Source organism: Mobula birostris, chromosome 14 (assembly GCF_030028105.1).
Source record: "Mobula birostris isolate sMobBir1 chromosome 14, sMobBir1.hap1, whole genome shotgun sequence".
Lineage (NCBI taxonomy): Eukaryota > Metazoa > Chordata > Chondrichthyes > Myliobatiformes > Myliobatidae > Mobula > Mobula birostris.
Genome location: NC_092383.1, coordinates 94824377 through 94843917, shown reverse-complemented (window position 1 = coordinate 94843917; position 19541 = coordinate 94824377). Strand labels below are relative to the sequence as shown.

Below are 19541 nucleotides of genomic sequence, written 5' to 3'. Positions count from 1 at the left end.
CTTTAGACCTTTACTGGTGACAAATACTTACTTTGTTGGTGTAGAAGTTGTATTGCTACTCGCAGCTAAATTATTCGAACTTTACTGGTGACAAATACTTACTTTGTTGGTGTAGAAGTTGTATTGCTACTCGCAGCTAAATTATTCGAACATCTCAGAAAGCAACAGCTTTACAACCTCTGCAAGGAACTGGCAGCTGTTGGTGGACCTTGAACAGCAGCTGAAGTTCCCCAACCATATCGCAGCCACCACCCTGCGACCAGACATTGTCCTAGCATTTGAGTCTACTAAGCAAGTGGTGCTGCTGGAGCTGACAGTCCCATGGGAAGATCACTTGGAAGAGACCTTTGAAAGGAAGCTCTCCAACTGTCAGCAGGCTGGATGGAGAGCGAGGTGTCTCCCGGTGGAGGTTGGTTGTAGGGGATTCGTAGCCTGTTCCTTAGTTAGAGCCTTCAGCAATTTGGGCATCGAGGGAGAGAGGAAGAGGAGAGCCATCCGCAATCCACCGATGCGGCAGAGAGGGCCTCAAGATGGCTGCGGCTCAAAAGAGGGGAGCCATGGAGTCATAAGTAGCTAGCCATCTGGACACAAGCTGTGGTCTGATCAGCCCCGGCTGGGTCACCTGGAGGAGGTTGTATGATGTTGAAAGACATGAAACACCCGATGATTCCGGGAACATCACTGAAGATGTGTCCAGAAGCATCAGTAGATGTATGTACACAACTGGTGACAAATACTAACTTGCTGGTGTAGAAGTTATATTGATACTTGCAGCTAAAGGGGAAAGAAATAGAATCACGGTCAAATTCAGAACAGTTTTACAAGAAAATCTCTTAAACACAAATTAGATGCTCAGTTGGTGTACTTAGAATGATGATAATTGTAGGTAACAAAGTGGAAAGAAACATAATTATTCAAACATCTCAGAAAGCAACAGCTTTGCAACAATACTCCATTAACCATTGCAAGTGAAGTAAACACAGAAATGGTTGGTAAAACTCAGCGGGTCAAGCAATATCTGAGGAGGAAGAAAGTTAATTTTTCAGCTCAAAGACCTTTCATCAGAACGTCAAGAGTGGGTAATCACTGTTACTCAAGTTCAGTAATCACCTTGCTGTAGATGACCAAGATTGTGGGCAGACTCTATTTGTATTTAGCTATCCTCCACTCAGAAGCAAGTCGCCTCGGGTTCAGCACAAGAAATTGCCACAATTTGTGTTCTTGGCTCGGCCACACATACTGGTTTCTAAGCATATAGGCTCAGTTCTGTCTGCAGCAAGTCAAGTTTCCTACCTCACTCAAACCCACTGGCTGATGGTGCGATCAATAATTCTACTGTAGCACATGTACTGATCAGTGATATGAAAGGAATTTTGGGTGTGACATGATCTGAAATAGTTTGAGAACATTTGCTGTACAATGCAAATCAAATAACAATCCAACATTACAACAATTCCACCTTTATTTCTCCTCCACTGCTCTTGTCTAAGCTGCTGGTGAATTCCAACACTCACTACTTTATATCAAGTACAGTTTTCATCTTTTTTTTCCTCAAGCAAGGTCTCGATGCAGAGTTGACAGGTTTCGTTTCTTTTTCCACAGATGCTGCTTGACTGGCTGAGATCTTCCAGTGTTTGTATTTTTGTTGCAGATTCCTGCATCTGCAGTTTCCTTTCTCACTCAACGTGTTCTGGTTGATGTCTGGCAAAGAGATCTGGACCTTTGAGTCCTGAATACAGACAAGAAACAGAGGTCCTTCATGGTCAGTATGGACATGGTAGGGTTAAAGGTTTCTTTCTGTACCGTACGACTAAACAGATCTGTAGTGGAGAGTGTATCGACTAGCTGCATCAAAATCTGGTATGGAAAAACCAATACCTTTGAATGCAACTTACTACAAAGGGTGCTAGATTCAGCCCAGTATATCACAGTCATATCCCTCCCAGCTATTGAGCACATCTACATGAAACATGTAGGAAAGCAGCATCCATCATCAGAGATCCCCACCACCTAGGCCAAGCTCTTTTCTCGCTGCTGCCACAGGTAGAAGGTACAAGAGCCTCAGGACCCGCACCAGCAGGATCAAGAACAGTACTATCCCTCAACATCAGGCTCTTGAATAAAAGGGGATAATGACACTCACTAGCCCATCCATTGAGATGTTCCCACAATCAATGATCTCACTTTAAGGAAGTTTGTTGTCTTCTGCACTCTGGTTGATCTTTCATTGATCCTGTTATAGTTACTATTCTATAGATTAGCTGAGTATGTCCACAAGAAAATGCATCTCAGGGTTGTATATGCTGACGTACATGTACTTTGAACTTTACACCCAAAGACAGATGGCTTTCTGGGTGGTGCTGCTGACTGGGCTGGAATGGAACATCCCACACTGTATCTGAAAGGGTATGAGCCAAGTAGCACTTGTTGGGGAGCAGCCTTGGTTGGCAGGGATGGGTTGGGACAAAGAGACAATTTTAATGTTGTACAACTTTATAACTCGTATTTGGTCTTCTCCAAGGGCAATTTTACTTTTACATTCTGGACTTTGCAATAACTGAAATACCAATTGAACATAAACTGAGGAGTGTTTGGCATTGAACAACACTGCCAGTCAGCTGTACCCACGTATGACAAAGGTAATTTTCCTTATAATGTTTTCAAAAATGCGACTTAAATCTGTGGGCGATCCACTATATTTACAATTCAAATGAATCATGTTAAAGTCGGGCCTTCTAAAAGATTATAGACCCAAGAGATTTTGCAGATGCTGGAAATCCAGAGTAAGACAGACAAATTACTGGAGGAATTCACCCAGGTCAGGCAGCATCTCTGGAGAGATTTCAGGCTGAGACCCTTCAACAGGATTGGGAAGGAATGGAGAGGTGAGAATAAGAAGGTGGGGGAAGGGGAAGGAGGACAAGCTGAAAGGTGATAGGTGAAGTCAGATGAGGGGGAAGGTGGATGGGCGGGTGAGGGGTGATGAACCGAGAAGCTGGGAGGCGATAGATGAAAACATAAAGGGCTGAAGAAGAAGGAATCTGATAGGAGAGGACAGTTGACCACGGGAGAAAGGGGGAAGGAGGAAGGCCACCAGAGGGGGGGATAATAGTCTGGTGAGGAGAGGAGAAGGGAGAAGAGGTGAGTGAGAATGGGAACTGGAAAAAGAAGGAAGGGAGAAGGAGGAGAAATTACTGTAAGTTGAAGAAATGAATGATCAGACTGGAGGCTATCCAGGTAGAGTATGAGGGGATGACCTTATGTCAGAACTGAGCACGAGAAGGATCTCTCACTACAACTCCTTGCCCATCCTCGGGCTTCCCCCCCTCCCCCTTTCTCTCTCCCTAGGCCTCCTGTCCCATCATCCTCTCATATCCCTTTTGCCAATCACCTGTCCAGCTCTTGGCTCCATCCCTCCCCCTCCTGTCTTCTCCTATCATTTCGGATCTCCCCCTCCCCCTTTCAAATCTCTTATTAGCTCTTCTTCCAGTTAGTCCTGATGAAGGGTCTCGGCCCGAAACGTCGACTGTACCTCTTCCTATAGATGCTGCCTGGCATTCACCAGCATTTTGTGTGTGTGCTGGTCTACTCTGACCGGTGTTGAGGGCAATTACCTCAGGAGAGAAAGAGACAACAGAAGGATTTCTGCACCTCTGCATGTTGGTGGGCTGACACTCCATTTTCCACTTGCTTCACAAGTAATCTTTGCTGCACCAACCAGTATCAGACCAGATTCACAGGAATACGATGCACCCATTCTATATTCCCAGAAATCTCGGTTGCCATGTCCTGAAACTGTCCCATTAGCGATAGTTTGGGGACCCAAGGTTCTCCCCAACACATACCTCTGTTATGTTACAAATGTTACTATACACTATTTTGAGATTCACGCACTTACAGAAAAATAGAGATACAGTAGAATTTATGAAAAACTACACATGAATAAAGACTGACAACAACCAATGCAAAAGAATTCATGCGAATTATAAGTAAGTAAATAATTAATGTTAAGATCATGAGTTAGAGAGTCCTTGGAAGTGGGTTTTGGAATCAGTTCAAAGTTCAGGCTCCTGCACCTCTTTCCTGAGAGGAAGGAGAGAGTGTGAGTACAGGAGGAGAGGAGAGACTCGGACTCTCCTGAAAGGGTGAGTTAGTGGAGAAGGGGGTGGGTTCACCCCGACCGCTGGTCCTATCCCTATGGGATCTTACTGTGCTCTGTACCAAATGAAAAACGCCGCCGGTGTCCCAGAGACGCTACAGAAATGCAAGTGTTCCTACCGGCCACCTGAGCCACCGCCGCCGCCAGGAGAACCAGCAACTGCCCTGCCGTCATCGCCCGCCGCACCCACACCGACTCTGCTTGCAGTCCCGAGGTCTCCGCTCCGAGCGCACTTTGCCCAAGTGTGGCTCCGGTCGCCAAACCCCACTCTTACCTCAGCCACACCCTGAACCGCAGACCCGCCCACCGCCTGAACTTCCTTCCCCCAATCACCCAAAGTTGTCAGGCAGCTTGTGTCATTGTCCTCAATGACAGGTACAGTTGCTTTGGATGTAACAGGTGGGGTGGGGTAGGGTGGAGAGCATGTGGGAAGGCAGGGAGACCTCTAGAGGCCCTGGGCACTACACATGTGCATCCGGTTGCAGCTGGAACTGGATGAACTCCAGATTATTCAGGAGACTGAATGGTTGATTGACAGGACACACAGGGAGGTAGTCATACTCAAAGTGCAGAACACAGGTAACTTGGTGACCGTCAGGAGGGGCGAAGGGGATCTGCGGCCAGTGCAGAGTCCCCTGTCGCTGTTCCCTCATTGACAGATATACCGCTTTGGATAGTGGGCGATGACCTAGCAGAGGTAAGCCACAGCGGGCGGGACGCTGAAACTGGAGAACGCGGAGGAAATCAACGGGAAGAACGTACAAACTTGTTACGGCATCGGAACTGAACTCTGATGCCCTGAGCTGTAATTGCGTTGAGCTAACGACTACGCTAACATGGTGCCCTGATGTACATATCATCCATATCCCTCCATTCTCAGCCCAATCACATGCCGATTTATTCGACTGTCAAACATCACCACTGTATCAGTTTCCACCACTTTCCCTAGCATTCCAGTGCAGGGACTCACCACTTTGTGTAAACTTGCCCCACACATCCCCTCCGCTGCTCAACTCTCTCTATATGCATAACGGCGTGAGCAGGAACAACTCAAACGCCATCTATATCTGTGCCAGCATCACCAGTGTTACTGGCAGAATCTGAGATGGAGTTATAGAGTCACTGAACATCACAGCACACAAACAGGCCCCCCGCGGCCAATCTAGTCCCTGAGGAACTATTCTGCCTAGTCCCGTCAATCTGCACCCGGACTCGATGGTGACGAGGAGCTGCAGAGCAATGAGGTAGATCAGCTGGTTGTGTGGTGCAGCAACATCAACTTCGCACACGACATCATCAAGACCAGGTACTTGACTGTGAACTTCAGGAAGCTGGGGGAACACACACGAGCACTCATTGAGGGATCAGTGGTGGAAAGGGTGAGCAGCTTCAAGTCCCTGGATGTCAACAAGTTCTTATCTCATTTGTCAACGGCAATAAAACTGATTGTGATTCTGAAAGATCACAGACTGTATCGCCACAAATCTCATCAGCACGGTCACTCCGTGCCAGTCGGTAACACCCAGAGGAGGGAGGAAGGCATGACTCAGTACTCATGATTACACGTTGCCTGTAGCGGACTCCATATCAAGTTGCCCTGACAAACAACCCATGGAATACTGGAGTTCTGAAACCCGTATCCAGGGTGACATGTGTAATAGACTCTCGTACCCACTGGAAAGGTCTCATTCAGTTGATCTCTTGGGGCACCATTTTCCAAAGTTGGAGGTTTGCCACATTGATCTGTTTAGAAAGATATTGGGTTTAAGCTTCTGTATTGTGTGGGAAAGGGTGGGTAAAGGTAGGGGAGGGGGATCTTTACAATTAAGATATTGTACAACTGTAATTCTATAGATATGTAGTACAGAGTATATTGACTACATTCACAACTTGGTATGTAAACACCAATGCCTTTGAATGCAAAATCCTACAAAAGGTAGTGGATTCAACCCAGTAAACCATATTTACAATTCAAATGATTCAAGTTAATGTGGGCTCTTCTAAAAGATTATAAACCCAAGAGATTTTGCAGATGCTGGAAATCCAGAGTAAGACACACAGATTACTGGAGGAGAGAAAGAGACCACAGAAGGAGTTCTGTACCTCTGCATGTTGGTGGGCTGGGACTCCATTTTCCAGTTGCTTCACAAGTAATCTTTGCTGCACCAACCAGTTTCAGACCAGGTACACAGGAATACGATGCAACCATTCCATATTCCCAGAAATCTCGGTTGCCAAGTCCTGAAACTGTCCCATTAGCGATAGTTGGAGGATCTGGACATTTAACAACTGTGGGAAGTTAAACACAGGGCTGTCAGATTAGGGCAGCAGGGTACCGTAGTGGTAAGGCACTAGAGAAACCTCACTTGGCTTATTGTGAACAGGTTTGGTCCCCAAATCTAAGAAAGGATGCACTGACATTGGAGTGGGTTCAAAGGAGGCTCACAGAAATGATTCTGAGATTGCAAGGTTTATCATATGAGGAGGTTTTTACGGCTCTGGGCCTGTACTCACTAGAGTTCAAAAGAATGAAGGGGGATCTCACTGAAATCTGTTGAATGTTGAAAGGCTGCTTCAGAGTAGATGTGGAGAGGATGATTACTGTTTTGGGTGAGTCTAAGTCCAGAGGACGCAATCTCAAAGGAACATTCATTTCAAACAGAGGTGAAGAGGTATTTCTTTAGCCGGAGAATCTGTGGAATTCGTTGCCACAGGCAGCTGTGGAGGACAAGTCATTGGGTCTATTTAAGGCAGAGGTTGACAGATTCTTGATTAGCCAGGGCATGAAGGGATACATGAAGAAAGCAGGAGATTGGGGCTGAGGAGATTTGACGGGCCAAATGGCCCAATTCTGCTCCTATATCTTACGATTTTATGGTCTTATAGTGCAGAATAAGTGCGTGATCTAGGATGTTATGCTGACTGCTGGAAATAAAGAGCCGCCACTCTAAGTTTTGATCTTGTGACTGCACAGACAAATCCGCTGCCTGATGTGGAACTTCGTCTCACCTTCACACGTGGGCACCTGGCCACTCCAGCCATCAACATCACACTGCCGAGTGTCACGGCCCACCAACGTGAATCTGCAGGAAGGAAAAAGAAACAGGGCAGGGCAGTCAAATAAAAAAATTCCCAATATCAAATGCAGAAGAACATAATCACATTCTCAGAACAAAGACCAAGCATTAAAATGTGTCAGACCATTTGAACAATGCTCTTAAAGTAAAGGATATGTACTGAATCTTATTTGCATAAGATCAGTCCAAGTTAATATTTCTCATGAATTACTGTAGTTCTTGGCAGTTTTGCCTAAAGCTGCTCAGGTCCCAAGATCTGAATTTACTCCAGCCCTCCTTGCTCGTTCAAGTTAAATTCTGACCAAACCCAGTAAACGTGATACCAGTATACAAAGGAGATGCAAGAGAGGGTTACATCATTCAGTAAGGCCATTGTTGATTCACTGTAACTTCAAAGCATTCCCTCCCACTCTCGGTAACTTCTCATTGCCATCCTGATCAGGCTTCAGTCGGCTTTGGATATTCAAAGGGCAGAATAAGCTAAGACTTTCAGAGACTCAAGGCATTACAGGGCCACTGACCCAGGTTTTAATTCCCACCCCTGTCCACAAGGAGTTTGTTCTCCCCATGCCCGCGTGGGCGTCCCCTGGGTGCCTTGGTTTCCTCTCATGTTCCAAGGATGTACAGTTTAGGGTTAGTGAGCTGCGGGTATGTTATATTGGTGCCGGAAGCTTGGCAACACTTGTAGGCTGACCCCAGCTTATCCTTGGACTGTGTTGGTCATTGACACCATTGGTACACTTCACTGGATGTTTCGATGCACATGGTAAATAAAGATAATCTTTAATCAAAATAAAATTACGTGTCTTATCCTGCCGAAGGGTTTCGGCCCAAAACGTGGACTGTACTCTTTTTATAGATGCTACCTGACCTGCTGAGTTCCTCCAGCATTTTGTGTGTGTTGCTCAGATTTCCAGCATCTGCAGATCTTCTCTTGTTTGCGTCTTATCTTACCTGGAGGAACTCACTCAGCAGATCAGATGGCATTTATAGAGAGGAATAAACAGTCAATCTTTTGAGCCGTGAACAATCATCAGGACTATTCCTTTGCATGGATGCTGCCTGACCTGCTGATTTCTTCCAGCATTTTGTGCACGCTACTCTGCATTTCCAGTTTCTGAAGAATCTTTTGTGTTCATCTCACCTGGGCAATCTCAGGTCGAATCTCCCACAAGATGGAACCCATTTCCCACATCCACCCTGTCGAGACTTATCAGGAGCTGACTCAGTCAGGCCTTTCCCACCCTTCTGAGTTCCAATGGACACAACACCAGTCTGACCAACCTTTACGCAGAAGACAACAAACCCATTCGAGGTATTCCACTAAGAGACCTTCTCTGGACTGCTCCCAATATAGTTACATTTCCCCTTCACTAAGGAGACCAGTACGTATGTAGTTTTCGAGATAGCATCTCACCAATCCTCCATGTAATTTATGCATTATGTATTAAATTCACAGTAGACACTGTGTTGGCCTCAATTCTAGCCTTCTACCAGGTCATCCTGATACCTTGGGATCTCACTGTTGCATCTTCTCTCAGTGGTAACCTGCCCCGACACTTTCTCTCTCACTACCATTCAGGGCCTCAAACAGCCCTTCCTCGTGAGGCGACACTTCACCTGTGAGTATGTCAGGGTATTGGGTTCTCCCGATGCAGCCTCCTCTACATCAGTGAAACCCAATGTAGATTTGGACCCACCTTCACTCTATCCGTGACAAAAGGTGGGATTTCCCAGTGGCCATCCATTTCAATTTGACTTCCCATTCCCATATTTTGGTCCATGGCCTTGTCTACTACCATGATGAGGTCACACTCAGGTTGGAGGAACAAAAACTCATATTCCTTCTGGGGAGCCTCCAACCTGAGGGCACGAACAATTATTCTGACTTCAGATCATTTCTTCCCCCTTGCTCCTTCTCCCATTCCCCATTCTGGCTCCCCTCTTACTCCTTCTCTTCTCCTCATCTCCCTCTAGTTTCTTCCCCTACAACCGTCTTCTCCGGTCCACTCTTCGCTCCTATCAGATTCTTCCCTCTTCAGTCCTTTACTTCTTCCACCTATCCCCTTTCAGCTTCTCACTTCCTCCTCCCTCCCCCACCCATCCAACTTCCCACTTTCCAGCTTGCACTCCTTCTCCCTCCACCACCTTCTTATTCTGGCTTCTGCCCCCTTCCTTTTCAGTCCTGGTGACGGGCCAGCCTAAAAAGTCAACTGTTTATTCCTTTGCATAGATGCCGAGTTCCTCCAGTATTTTGTGTGTGTTGCTCTGGATTTCCAGAATGTCTTGTATTTATGTTTCCTTTTCATGTTGAATCGGATATAAATGAGAGGGAAAATAAATGGCGAAGTAGACTCGATGGGATGAATGGCCAAACTCAGATCCTATATCTTAATATGCGGGAATATGCGGACAACAAGCGAAGTGTGTGGTGGTCAATACAGACGCAGTGGGCGGAGGGCTTGTCTGTACTCTCTTTCGCTCCATGAAATATACAACAGGACAGGGAAAGGGACAGGTCCTTTGGTTCACATGTTGTGCTGAACCAAATTAGAAATCAAATGGCCAACCAACCCATATTTCTCACATTCACGTGTCCATCTAAACTTCTCTTAAAAGTTCCTAACGTATCTCCATCCCTAATGCACCCACTACTCTCCGTAAAAAAAAGTTGGCTCTCACATTTCGTTTAAAATTTCCCCTCCTCATCTTAAGTCCATGCCCTCTGGTATTAGTCATTTCGACCCTAGGAAAAAGATACCAAGCCTTTCATTATCTTATAAACCTCTACTGGATCTTCCCTCAGCCTCCGTTGCTCGAGAGAAAAGAACTCAAGTTTGTCCAACCTCTCGTTATAGCACATGACCCCTCATCCAGGCAGCATTCTGATAAACCTCCGCTGCAGCCTCTCCAAAGCACCCACATCCTTTCTGTAATGGGGTGATCAGAACTGGATGCAATACTCCAGATGCCATCTACCTAAAGTTTTATAAAGCTGCAACTTTAAAATCAATCAACAACTAATAAACGCAGGCATGTCATGTGCCTTCTGAACCACTCAATCAACCTGTGTAGCACTTTCAGGAAGCAATGAACTTGGACTCCAAGATCCATCTGCTCATGAACACCATTAAGGGTCCCGCATGAGGTCAAATGTTATTTCCTTTCCCTCTAATAAGAGCTTTTTTTAAAATATATTTTCCCAGTGGGTATTTTTTAATCTAATAAACAAGTAATGCATTTTGTACAGCTTGTAACAGTGAGAACACTGGTCCATTGGCAGCTATTAAACCACTGAGAGGAGCTCGCTCATATCACTGGATACAGAATACAGACCCAGGGATGAAAAGATGCTTCTCCCTCAACTCCAAAATTATCGCCAAAAGCTGAAAAGGAAAGGCAGCTATAAATGGTGGCAATTACAGTCGACTCACTCCACCCAATGGACCTGATTAGTTAGCAAGCACAGATGATCACTCACCCTTTGTTGCAGTAGAAGTGGACTGTACTTCCGAAGGTGTTACCTGTTGCATTGTAATGTCCATTCAGAATTTCACCTGGACTACCACAGGACCTTGCTAAACAAAAATAGTGGAAAATTCCATGTGTTAAAACCTGCCACAATCCCTCTTAGCATTTCATTGGTTCCATAGTTCCATTTAATATCAGGGAACGTATACTGCATACAACCTGAAATTCTTACTTTTCACAGACATCCACAAAACAGAAGAAAACCCCCAAAGAATGACTGGCAGACAGTAAAACCAAAAAGCCATCCCACGCACGAGCAGCAGCAAAATCATTAATCCTTCCTCCTCCCACTCCTCCTACTTGTTCCAGCAGGAAGTATCAGTGCCCACCACCCACCAAGCAAGCAATAACAAGCCCCCAAAGAGACCGTGACCTGCCGTCCAACAGAAACCATTGTTCACCCAACATTCTGACCTGCCACAGGCTCTCTCTCTCTCATGAACAAGGCGGAGAGAGGTGTCACCCCTTCCACAGCGAGAGAGAGATTTCAATTCACTGTTGAACTGCTACTCAAATTCAGAACTTTAAAGAATGTCAATAAAAGACAATTGGAGGTTGACTAAAGGCTTGCCTTGAACCCACTTATATTAAAATGGTGACACAAGGAGACGGGGTGGTGAAGAAGTATTCGGCCTGTTGGCTTTCATCGTTTAGGGCAATGACTACAAGAATTGGGATGCAATGTTGGAGCTGTACAATTGTTGGTGAGAACATTTTTGGAATATTGTAGGTAGTTGCAGTCACCCAACTACAGGAAGACTGTTGAAAGGGGATAGAAAAGATGAACGGAGATGGGAGGGCTTGAGTTATAAGGAGAGACTGGATAGACTGGAAGTGCTTTCCCTAGACTGGAGAAGGCTGAGGGGTGACCCTAAATATATTTATAAATTCAGGAGAGGCGTCGATAAGGTCAATGGTCAGGGACTTTTCCACAGGGTGAGGAAGTGTAAGACTTAAGAGCACAGACTTCAGGTGTTTTAGTTGTCAGCCTGGATCTTACATCTTTGTTGGTTGCCTTAGAGCTAAGAACATCATTCACTGATGTGATGGATGGTTCAATAAATAAGGACTCCACTAAAACAGTTTCTGCAAGGCTGCACCCAATGTGTGATAGACAGACTTGGAGACAGGAGGCCTGAAGGTACACACTCAATGACTCAGGTACAAATTGCTCTCCTCTGTCATTAGATTTCTGAATGGGCAATGAACCCATGAACAGTATCTAGAGTCATAGAAAAATACAGCACAGACACAGGTCCTTTGGCCCATCCAGTCTGTGCCAAGCCATTCCAACTGCCTACTCCCATCAACCTGCTCTGGGACCAACGTCCTACCATCCATGTACCTATCCAAATTTCTCTATCAAGCTTGCATGCACCACTTGCACTGGCAGCTTATTCCACACTCTCAGGGCCTTCTGAGGGAAGAACGTTCCCTTCATGTTCCCCTTAAACGTTTCACTTTTAACCCTCAACCCAAGACCTCTGGATGTCGTCACACCCAGTCAGCACTTCGGTTTACTGCTTCCACATCAAGCACGACATTCCAACCCAACCGTGCGGAACAGGATCTTCCAGCCCAACATGCCCAGCAACACACCTAATTAACACTAGACTAATCACGGAATAATTCACAATGACCGATTAACCGGGACATCTTTGGACTGTTGGAGGGAACTAGAGAACCCAGAGGAAATCAACGGGAAGGACATACGAACTTGTTACGGCATCGGAACTGAACTCTGATGCCCTGAGCTGTAATTGCGTTGAGCTAACGACTACGCTAACATGGTGCCCTGATGTACATATCATCCATATCCCTCCATTCTCAGCCCAATCACATGCTGATTTAGTCGACTCTCAAACATCACCACTGTATCAGTCTCCACCACTTTGTGTAAACTTGCCCCACACATCCCCTCCACTGCTCTACTCTCTCTATATGCATAACGGCGTGAGCAGGAACAACTCAAACGCCATCTATATCTGTGCCAGCATCACCACGGTTACTGGCAGAATCTGAGATGGAGTTATAGAGTCACTGAACACCACAGCACACAAACAGGCCCCCCGCGGCCAATCTAGTCCACGATGAACTATTCTGCCTAGTCCCGTCAATCTGCACCCGGACTCGATGGTGATGAGGAGATGCAGAGCAATGAGGTAGATCAGCTGGTTGTGTGGTGCAGCAACATCAACTTCGCACACGACATCATCAAGACCAGGTACTTGACTGTGAACTTCAGGAAGCTGGGGGAACACACACGAGCACTCATTGAGGGATCAGTGGTGGAAAGGGTGAGCAGCTTCAAGTCCCTGGATGTCAACAAGTTCTTATCTCATTTGTCAACGGCAATAAAACTGATTGTGATTCTGAAAGATCACAGACCGTATCCCCACAAATCTCATCAGCACGGTCACTCCGTGCCAGTCGGTAACACCCAGAGGAGGGAGGAAGGCATGACTCAGTACTCACGATTACACGTTGCCTGTAGCGGACTCCATGTCAAGTTGCCCTGACAAACAACCCATGGAATACTGGAGTTCTGAAACCCGTATCCAGGGTGACATGTGTAATAGACTCTCGTACCCACTGGAAAGGTCTCATTCAGTTGATCTCTTGGGGCACCATTTTCCAAAGTTGGAGGTTTGCCACATTGATCTGTTTAGAAAGATATTGGGTTTAAGCTTCTGTATTGTGTGGGAAAGGGTGAGTAAAGGTAGGGGAGGGGGATCTTTACAATTTAGATATTGTACAACTGTAATTCTATAGATATGTAGTACAGAGTATATTGACTACATTCACAACTTGGTATGTAAACACCAATGCCTTTGAATGCAAAATCCTACAAAAGGTAGTGGATTCAACCCAGTAAACCATATTTACAATTCAAATGAATCAAGTTAATGTGGGCTCTTCTAAAAGATTATAAACCCAAGAGATTTTGCAGATGCTGGAAATCCAGAGTAAGACACACAGATTACTGGAGGAGAGAAAGAGACCACAGAAGGAGTTCTGTACCTCTGCATGTTGGTGGGCTGGGACTCCATTTTCCAGTTGCTTCACAAGTAATCTTTGCTGCACCAACCAGTTTCAGACCAGGTACACAGGAATACGATGCAACCATTCCATATTCCCAGAAATCTCGGTTGCCAAGTCCTGAAACTGTCCCATTAGCGATAGTTGGAGGATCTGGACATTTAACAACTGTGGGAAGTTAAACACAGGGCTGTCAGATTAGGGCAGCAGGGTACCGTAGTGGTAAGGCACTAGAGAAACCTCACTTGGCTTATTGTGAACAGGTTTGGTCCCCAAATCTAAGAAAGGATGCACTGACATTGGAGTGGGTTCAAAGGAGGCTCACAGAAATGATTCTGAGATTGCAAGGTTTATCATATGAGGAGGTTTTTACGGCTCTGGGCCTGTACTCACTAGAGTTCAAAAGAATGAAGGGGGATCTCACTGAAATCTGTTGAATGTTGAAAGGCTGCTTCAGAGTAGATGTGGAGAGGATGATTACTGTTTTGGGTGAGTCTAAGTCCAGAGGACGCAATCTCGAACATTCATTTCAAACAGAGGTGAAGAGGTATTTCTTTAGCCGGAGAATCTGTGGAATTCGTTGCCACAGGCAGCTGTGGAGGACAAGTCATTGGGTCTATTTAAGGCAGAGGTTGACAGATTCTTGATTAGCCAGGGCATGAAGGGATACATGAAGAAAGCAGGAGATTGGGGTTGAGGAGATTTGACGGGCCAAATGGCCCAATTCTGCTCCTATATCTTACGGTTTTATGGTCTTATAGTGCAGAATAAGTGCGTGATCTAGGATGTTATGCTGACTGCTGGAAATAAAGAGCCGCCACTCTAAGTTTTGATCTTGTGACTGCACAGACAAATCCGCTGCCTGATGTGGAACTTCGTCTCACCTTCACACGTGGGCACCTGGCCACTCCAGCCATCAACATCACACTGCCGAGTGTCACGGCCCACCAACGTGAATCTGCAGGAAGGAAAAAGAAACAGGGCAGGGCAGTCAAATAAAAAAATTCCCAATATCAAATGCAGAAGAACATAATCACATTCTCAGAACAAAGACCAAGCATTAAAATGTGTCAGACCATTTGAACAATGCTCTTAAAGTAAAGGATATGTACTGAATCTTATTTGCATAAGATCAGTCCAAGTTAATATTTCTCATGAATTACTGTAGTTCTTGGCAGTTTTGCCTAAAGCTGCTCAGGTCCCAAGATCTGAATTTACTCCAGCCCTCCTTGCTCGTTCAAGTTAAATTCTGACCAAACCCAGTAAACGTGATACCAGTATACAAAGGAGATGCAAGAGAGGGTTACATCATTCAGTAAGGCCATTGTTGATTCACTGTAACTTCAAAGCATTCCCTCCCACTCTCGGTAACTTCTCATTGCCATCCTGATCAGGCTTCAGTCGGCTTTGGATATTCAAAGGGCAGAATAAGCTAAGACTTTCAGAGACTCAAGGCATTACAGGGCCACTGACCCAGGTTTTAATTCCCACCCCTGTCCACAAGGAGTTTGTTCTCCCCATGCCCGCGTGGGCGTCCCCTGGGTGCCTTGGTTTCCTCTCATGTTCCAAGGATGTACAGTTTAGGGTTAGTGAGCTGCGGGTATGTTATATTGGTGCCGGAAGCTTGGCAACACTTGTAGGCTGACCCCAGCTTATCCTTGGACTGTGTTGGTCATTGACACCATTGGTACACTTCACTGGATGTTTCGATGCACATGGTAAATAAAGATAATCTTTAATCAAAATAAAATTACGTGTCTTATCCTGCCGAAGGGTTTCGGCCCAAAACGTGGACTGTACTCTTTTTATAGATGCTACCTGAACTGCTGAGTTCCTCCAGCATTTTGTGTGTGTTGCTCAGATTTCCAGCACCTGCAGATCTTCTCTTGTTTGCGTCTTATCTTACCTGGAGGAACTCACTCAGCAGATCAGATGGCATTTATAGAGAGGAATAAACAGTCAATCTTTTGAGCCGTGAACAATCATCAGGACTATTCCTTTGCATGGATGCTGCCTGACCTGCTGATTTCTTCCAGCATTTTGTGCACGCTACTCTGCATTTCCAGTTTCTGAAGAATCTTTTGTGTTCATCTCACCTGGGCAATCTCAGGTCGAATCTCCCACAAGATGGAACCCATTTCCCACATCCACCCTGTCGAGACTTATCAGGAGCTGACTCAGTCAGGCCTTTCCCACCCTTCTGAGTTCCAATGGACACAACACCAGTCTGACCAACCTTTACGCAGAAGACAACAAACCCATTCGAGGTATTCCACTAAGAGACCTTCTCTGGACTGCTCCCAATATAGTTACATTTCCCCTTCACTAAGGAGACCAGTACGTATGTAGTTTTCGAGATAGCATCTCACCAATCCTCCATGTAATTTATGCATTATGTATTAAATTCACAGTAGACACTGTGTTGGCCTCAATTCTAGCCTTCTACCAGGTCATCCTGATTGCTTGGGATCTCACTGTTGCATCTTCTCTCAGTGGTAACCTGCCCCGACACTTTCTCTCTCACTACCATTCAGGGCCTCAAACAGCCCTTCCTCGTGAGGCGATACTTCACCTGTGAGTATGTCAGGGTATTGGGTTCTCCCAATGCAGCCTCCTCTACATCAGTGAAACCCAATGTAGATTTGGACCCACCTTCACTCTATCCGTGACAAAAGGTGAGATTTCCCAGTGGCCATCCATTTCAATTTGACTTCCCATTCCCATATTTTGGTCCATGGCCTTGTCTACTACCATGATGAGGTCACACTCAAGTTGGAGGAACAAAAACTCATATTCCTTCTGGGGAGCCTCCAACCTGAGGGCACGAACAATTATTCTGACTTCAGATTATTTCTTCCCCCTTGCTCCTTCTCCCATTCCCCATTCTGGCTCCCCTCTTACTCCTTCTCTTCTCCTCATCTCCCTCTAGTTTCTTCCCCGACAACCGTCTTCTCCGGTCCACTCTTCGCTCCTATCAGATTCCTCCCTCTTCAGTCCTTTACTTCTTCCACCTATCCCCTTTCAGCTTCTCACTTCCTCCTCCCTCCCCCACCCATCCAGCTTCCCACTTTCCAGCTTGCACTCCTTCTCCCTCCACCACCTTCTTATTCTGGCTTCTGCCCCCTTCCTTTTCAGTCCTGGTGACGGACCAGCCTAAAAAGTCAACTGTTTATTCCTTTGCATAGATGCCGAGTTCCTCCAGTATTTTGTGTGTGTTGCTCTGAATTTCCAGAATCTCTTGTATTTATGTTTCCTTTTCATGTTGAATCGGATATAAATGAGAGGGAAAATAAATGGCGAAGCAGACTCGATGGGATGAATGGCCGAACTCAGATCCTATATCTTAATATGCGGGAATATGCGGACAACAAGCAAAGTGTGTGGTGGTCAATACAGACGCAGTGGGCGGAGGGCTTGTCTGTACTCTCTTTCGCTCCATGAAATATACAACAGCACATGGAAAGGGACAGGTCCTTTGGTTCACATGTTGTGCTGAACCAAATTAGAAATCAAATGGCCAACCAACCCATATTTCTCACATTCACGTGTCCATCTAAACTTCTCTTAAAAGTCCCTAACGTATCTGCCACTACCTCCATCCCTAATGCACCCACTACTCTCCGTAAAAAAAAGTTGGCTCTCACATTTCGTTTAAAATTTCCCCTCCTCATCTTAAGTCCATGCCCTCTGGTATTAGTCATTTCGACCCTAGGAAAAAGATACCAAGCCTTTCATTATCTTATAAACCTCTACTGGATCTTCCCTCAGCATCCGTTGCTCGAGAGAAAAGAACTCAAGTTTGTCCAACCTCTCGTTATAGCACATGACCCCTCATCCAGGCAGCATTCTGATAAACCTCCGCTGCAGCCTCTCCAAAGCACCCACATCCTTTCTGTAATGGGGTGATCAGAACTGGATGCAATACTCCAGATGCCATCTACCTAAAGTTTTATAAAGTTGCAACTTTAAAATCAATCAACAACTAATAAACGCAGGCATGTCATGTGCCTTCTGAACCACTCAATCAACCTGTGTAGCACTTTCAGGAAGCAATGAACTTGGACTCCAAGATCCATCTGCTCATGAACACCATTAAGGGTCCCACATGAGGTCAAATGTTATTTCCTTTCCCTCTAATAAGAGCTTTTTTTAAAATATATTTTCCCAGTGGGTATTTTTTAATCTAATAAACAAGTAATGCATTTTGTACAGCTTGTAACAGTGAGAACACTGGTCCATTGGCAGCTATTAAACCACTGAGAGGAGCTCGCTCATATCACTGGATACAGAATACAGACCCAGGGATGAAAAGATGCTTCTCCCTCAACTCCAAAATTATCGCCAAAAGCTGAAAAGGAAAGGCAGCTATAAATGGTGGCAATTACAGTCGACTCACTCCACCCAATGGACCTGATTAGTTAGCAAGCACAGATGATCACTCACCCTTTGTTGCAGTAGAAGTGGACTGTACTTCCGAAGGTGTTACCTGTTGCATTGTAATGTCCATTCAGAATTTCACCTGGACTACCACAGGACCTTGCTAAACAAAAATAGTGGAAAATTCCATGTGTTAAAACCTGCCACAATCCCTCTTAGCATTTCATTGGTTCCATAGTTCCATTTAATATCAGGGAACGTATACTGCATACAACCTGAAATTCTTACTTTTCACAGACATCCACAAAACAGAAGAAAACCCCCAAAGAATGACTGGCAGACAGTAAAACCAAAAAGCCATCCCACGCACGAGCAGCAGCAAAATCATTAATCCTTCCTCCTCCCACTCCTCCTACTTGTTCCAGCAGGAAGCATCAGTGCCCACCACCCACCAAGCAAGCAATAACAAGCCCCCAAAGAGACCGTGACCTGCCGTCCAACAGAAACCATTGTTCACCCAACATTCTGACCTGCCACAGGCTCTCTCTCTCTCATGAACAAGGCGGAGAGAGGTGTCACCCCTTCCACAGCGAGAGAGAGATTTCAATTCACTGTTGAACTGCTACTCAAATTCAGAACTTTAAAGAATGTCAATAAAAGACAATTGGAGGTTGACTAAAGGCTTGCCTTGAACCCACTTATATTAAAATGGTGACACAAGGAGACGGGGTGGTGAAGAAGTATTCGGCCTGTTGGCTTTCATCGTTTAGGGCAATGACTACAAGAATTGGGATGCAATGTTGGAGCTGTACAATTGTTGGTGAGAACATTTTTGGAATATTGTAGGTAGTTGCAGTCACCCAACTACAGGAAGACTGTTGAAAGGGGATAGAAAAGATGAACGGAGATGGGAGGGCTTGAGTTATAAGGAGAGACTGGATAGACTGGAAGTGCTTTCCCTAGACTGGAGAAGGCTGAGGGGTGACCCTAAATATATTTATAAATTCAGGAGAGGCGTCGATAAGGTCAATGGTCAGGGACTTTTCCACAGGGTGAGGAAGTGTAAGACTTAAGAGCACAGACTTCAGGTGTTTTAGTTGTCAGCCTGGATCTTACATCTTTGTTGGTTGCCTTAGAGCTAAGAACATCATTCACTGATGTGATGGATGGTTCAATAAATAAGGACTCCACTAAAACAGTTTCTGCAAGGCTGCACCCAATGTGTGATAGACAGACTTGGAGACAGGAGGCCTGAAGGTACACACTCAATGACTCAGGTACAAATTGTTCTCCTCTGTCATTAGATTTCTGAATGGGCAATGAACCCATGAACAGTATCTAGAGTCATAGAAAAATAC

General features: G+C 45.5%; 1 protein-coding gene across 2 annotated transcripts in view; it reads right to left on the bottom strand.

The window, feature by feature from the left end:
- LOC140210126 (C4b-binding protein-like) overlaps positions 1-19541 on the bottom strand; it is a 47832-nt gene that overhangs the window by 16196 nt on the left and 12095 nt on the right. Inside the window, exons 7-14 of one of the 2 annotated variants that reach the window (XM_072278976.1) lie at positions 18250-18346; positions 14691-14764; positions 13789-13974; positions 13243-13428; positions 10718-10814; positions 7169-7242; positions 6263-6448; positions 5691-5902 (exon numbers count right to left, since the gene is read on the bottom strand). In XM_072278976.1, the coding sequence (XP_072135077.1) occupies positions 5706-5902; positions 6263-6448; positions 7169-7242; positions 10718-10814; positions 13243-13428; positions 13789-13974; positions 14691-14764; positions 18250-18346 (1097 nt within the window). In that variant the 3' untranslated portion in view covers positions 5691-5705. Of the gene's footprint in view, positions 1-5690; positions 5903-6262; positions 6449-7168; positions 7243-10717; positions 10815-13242; positions 13429-13788; positions 13975-14690; positions 14765-18249; positions 18347-19541 lie in introns of those variants that run through there. The other variant, XM_072278978.1, reaches the window with a different exon arrangement.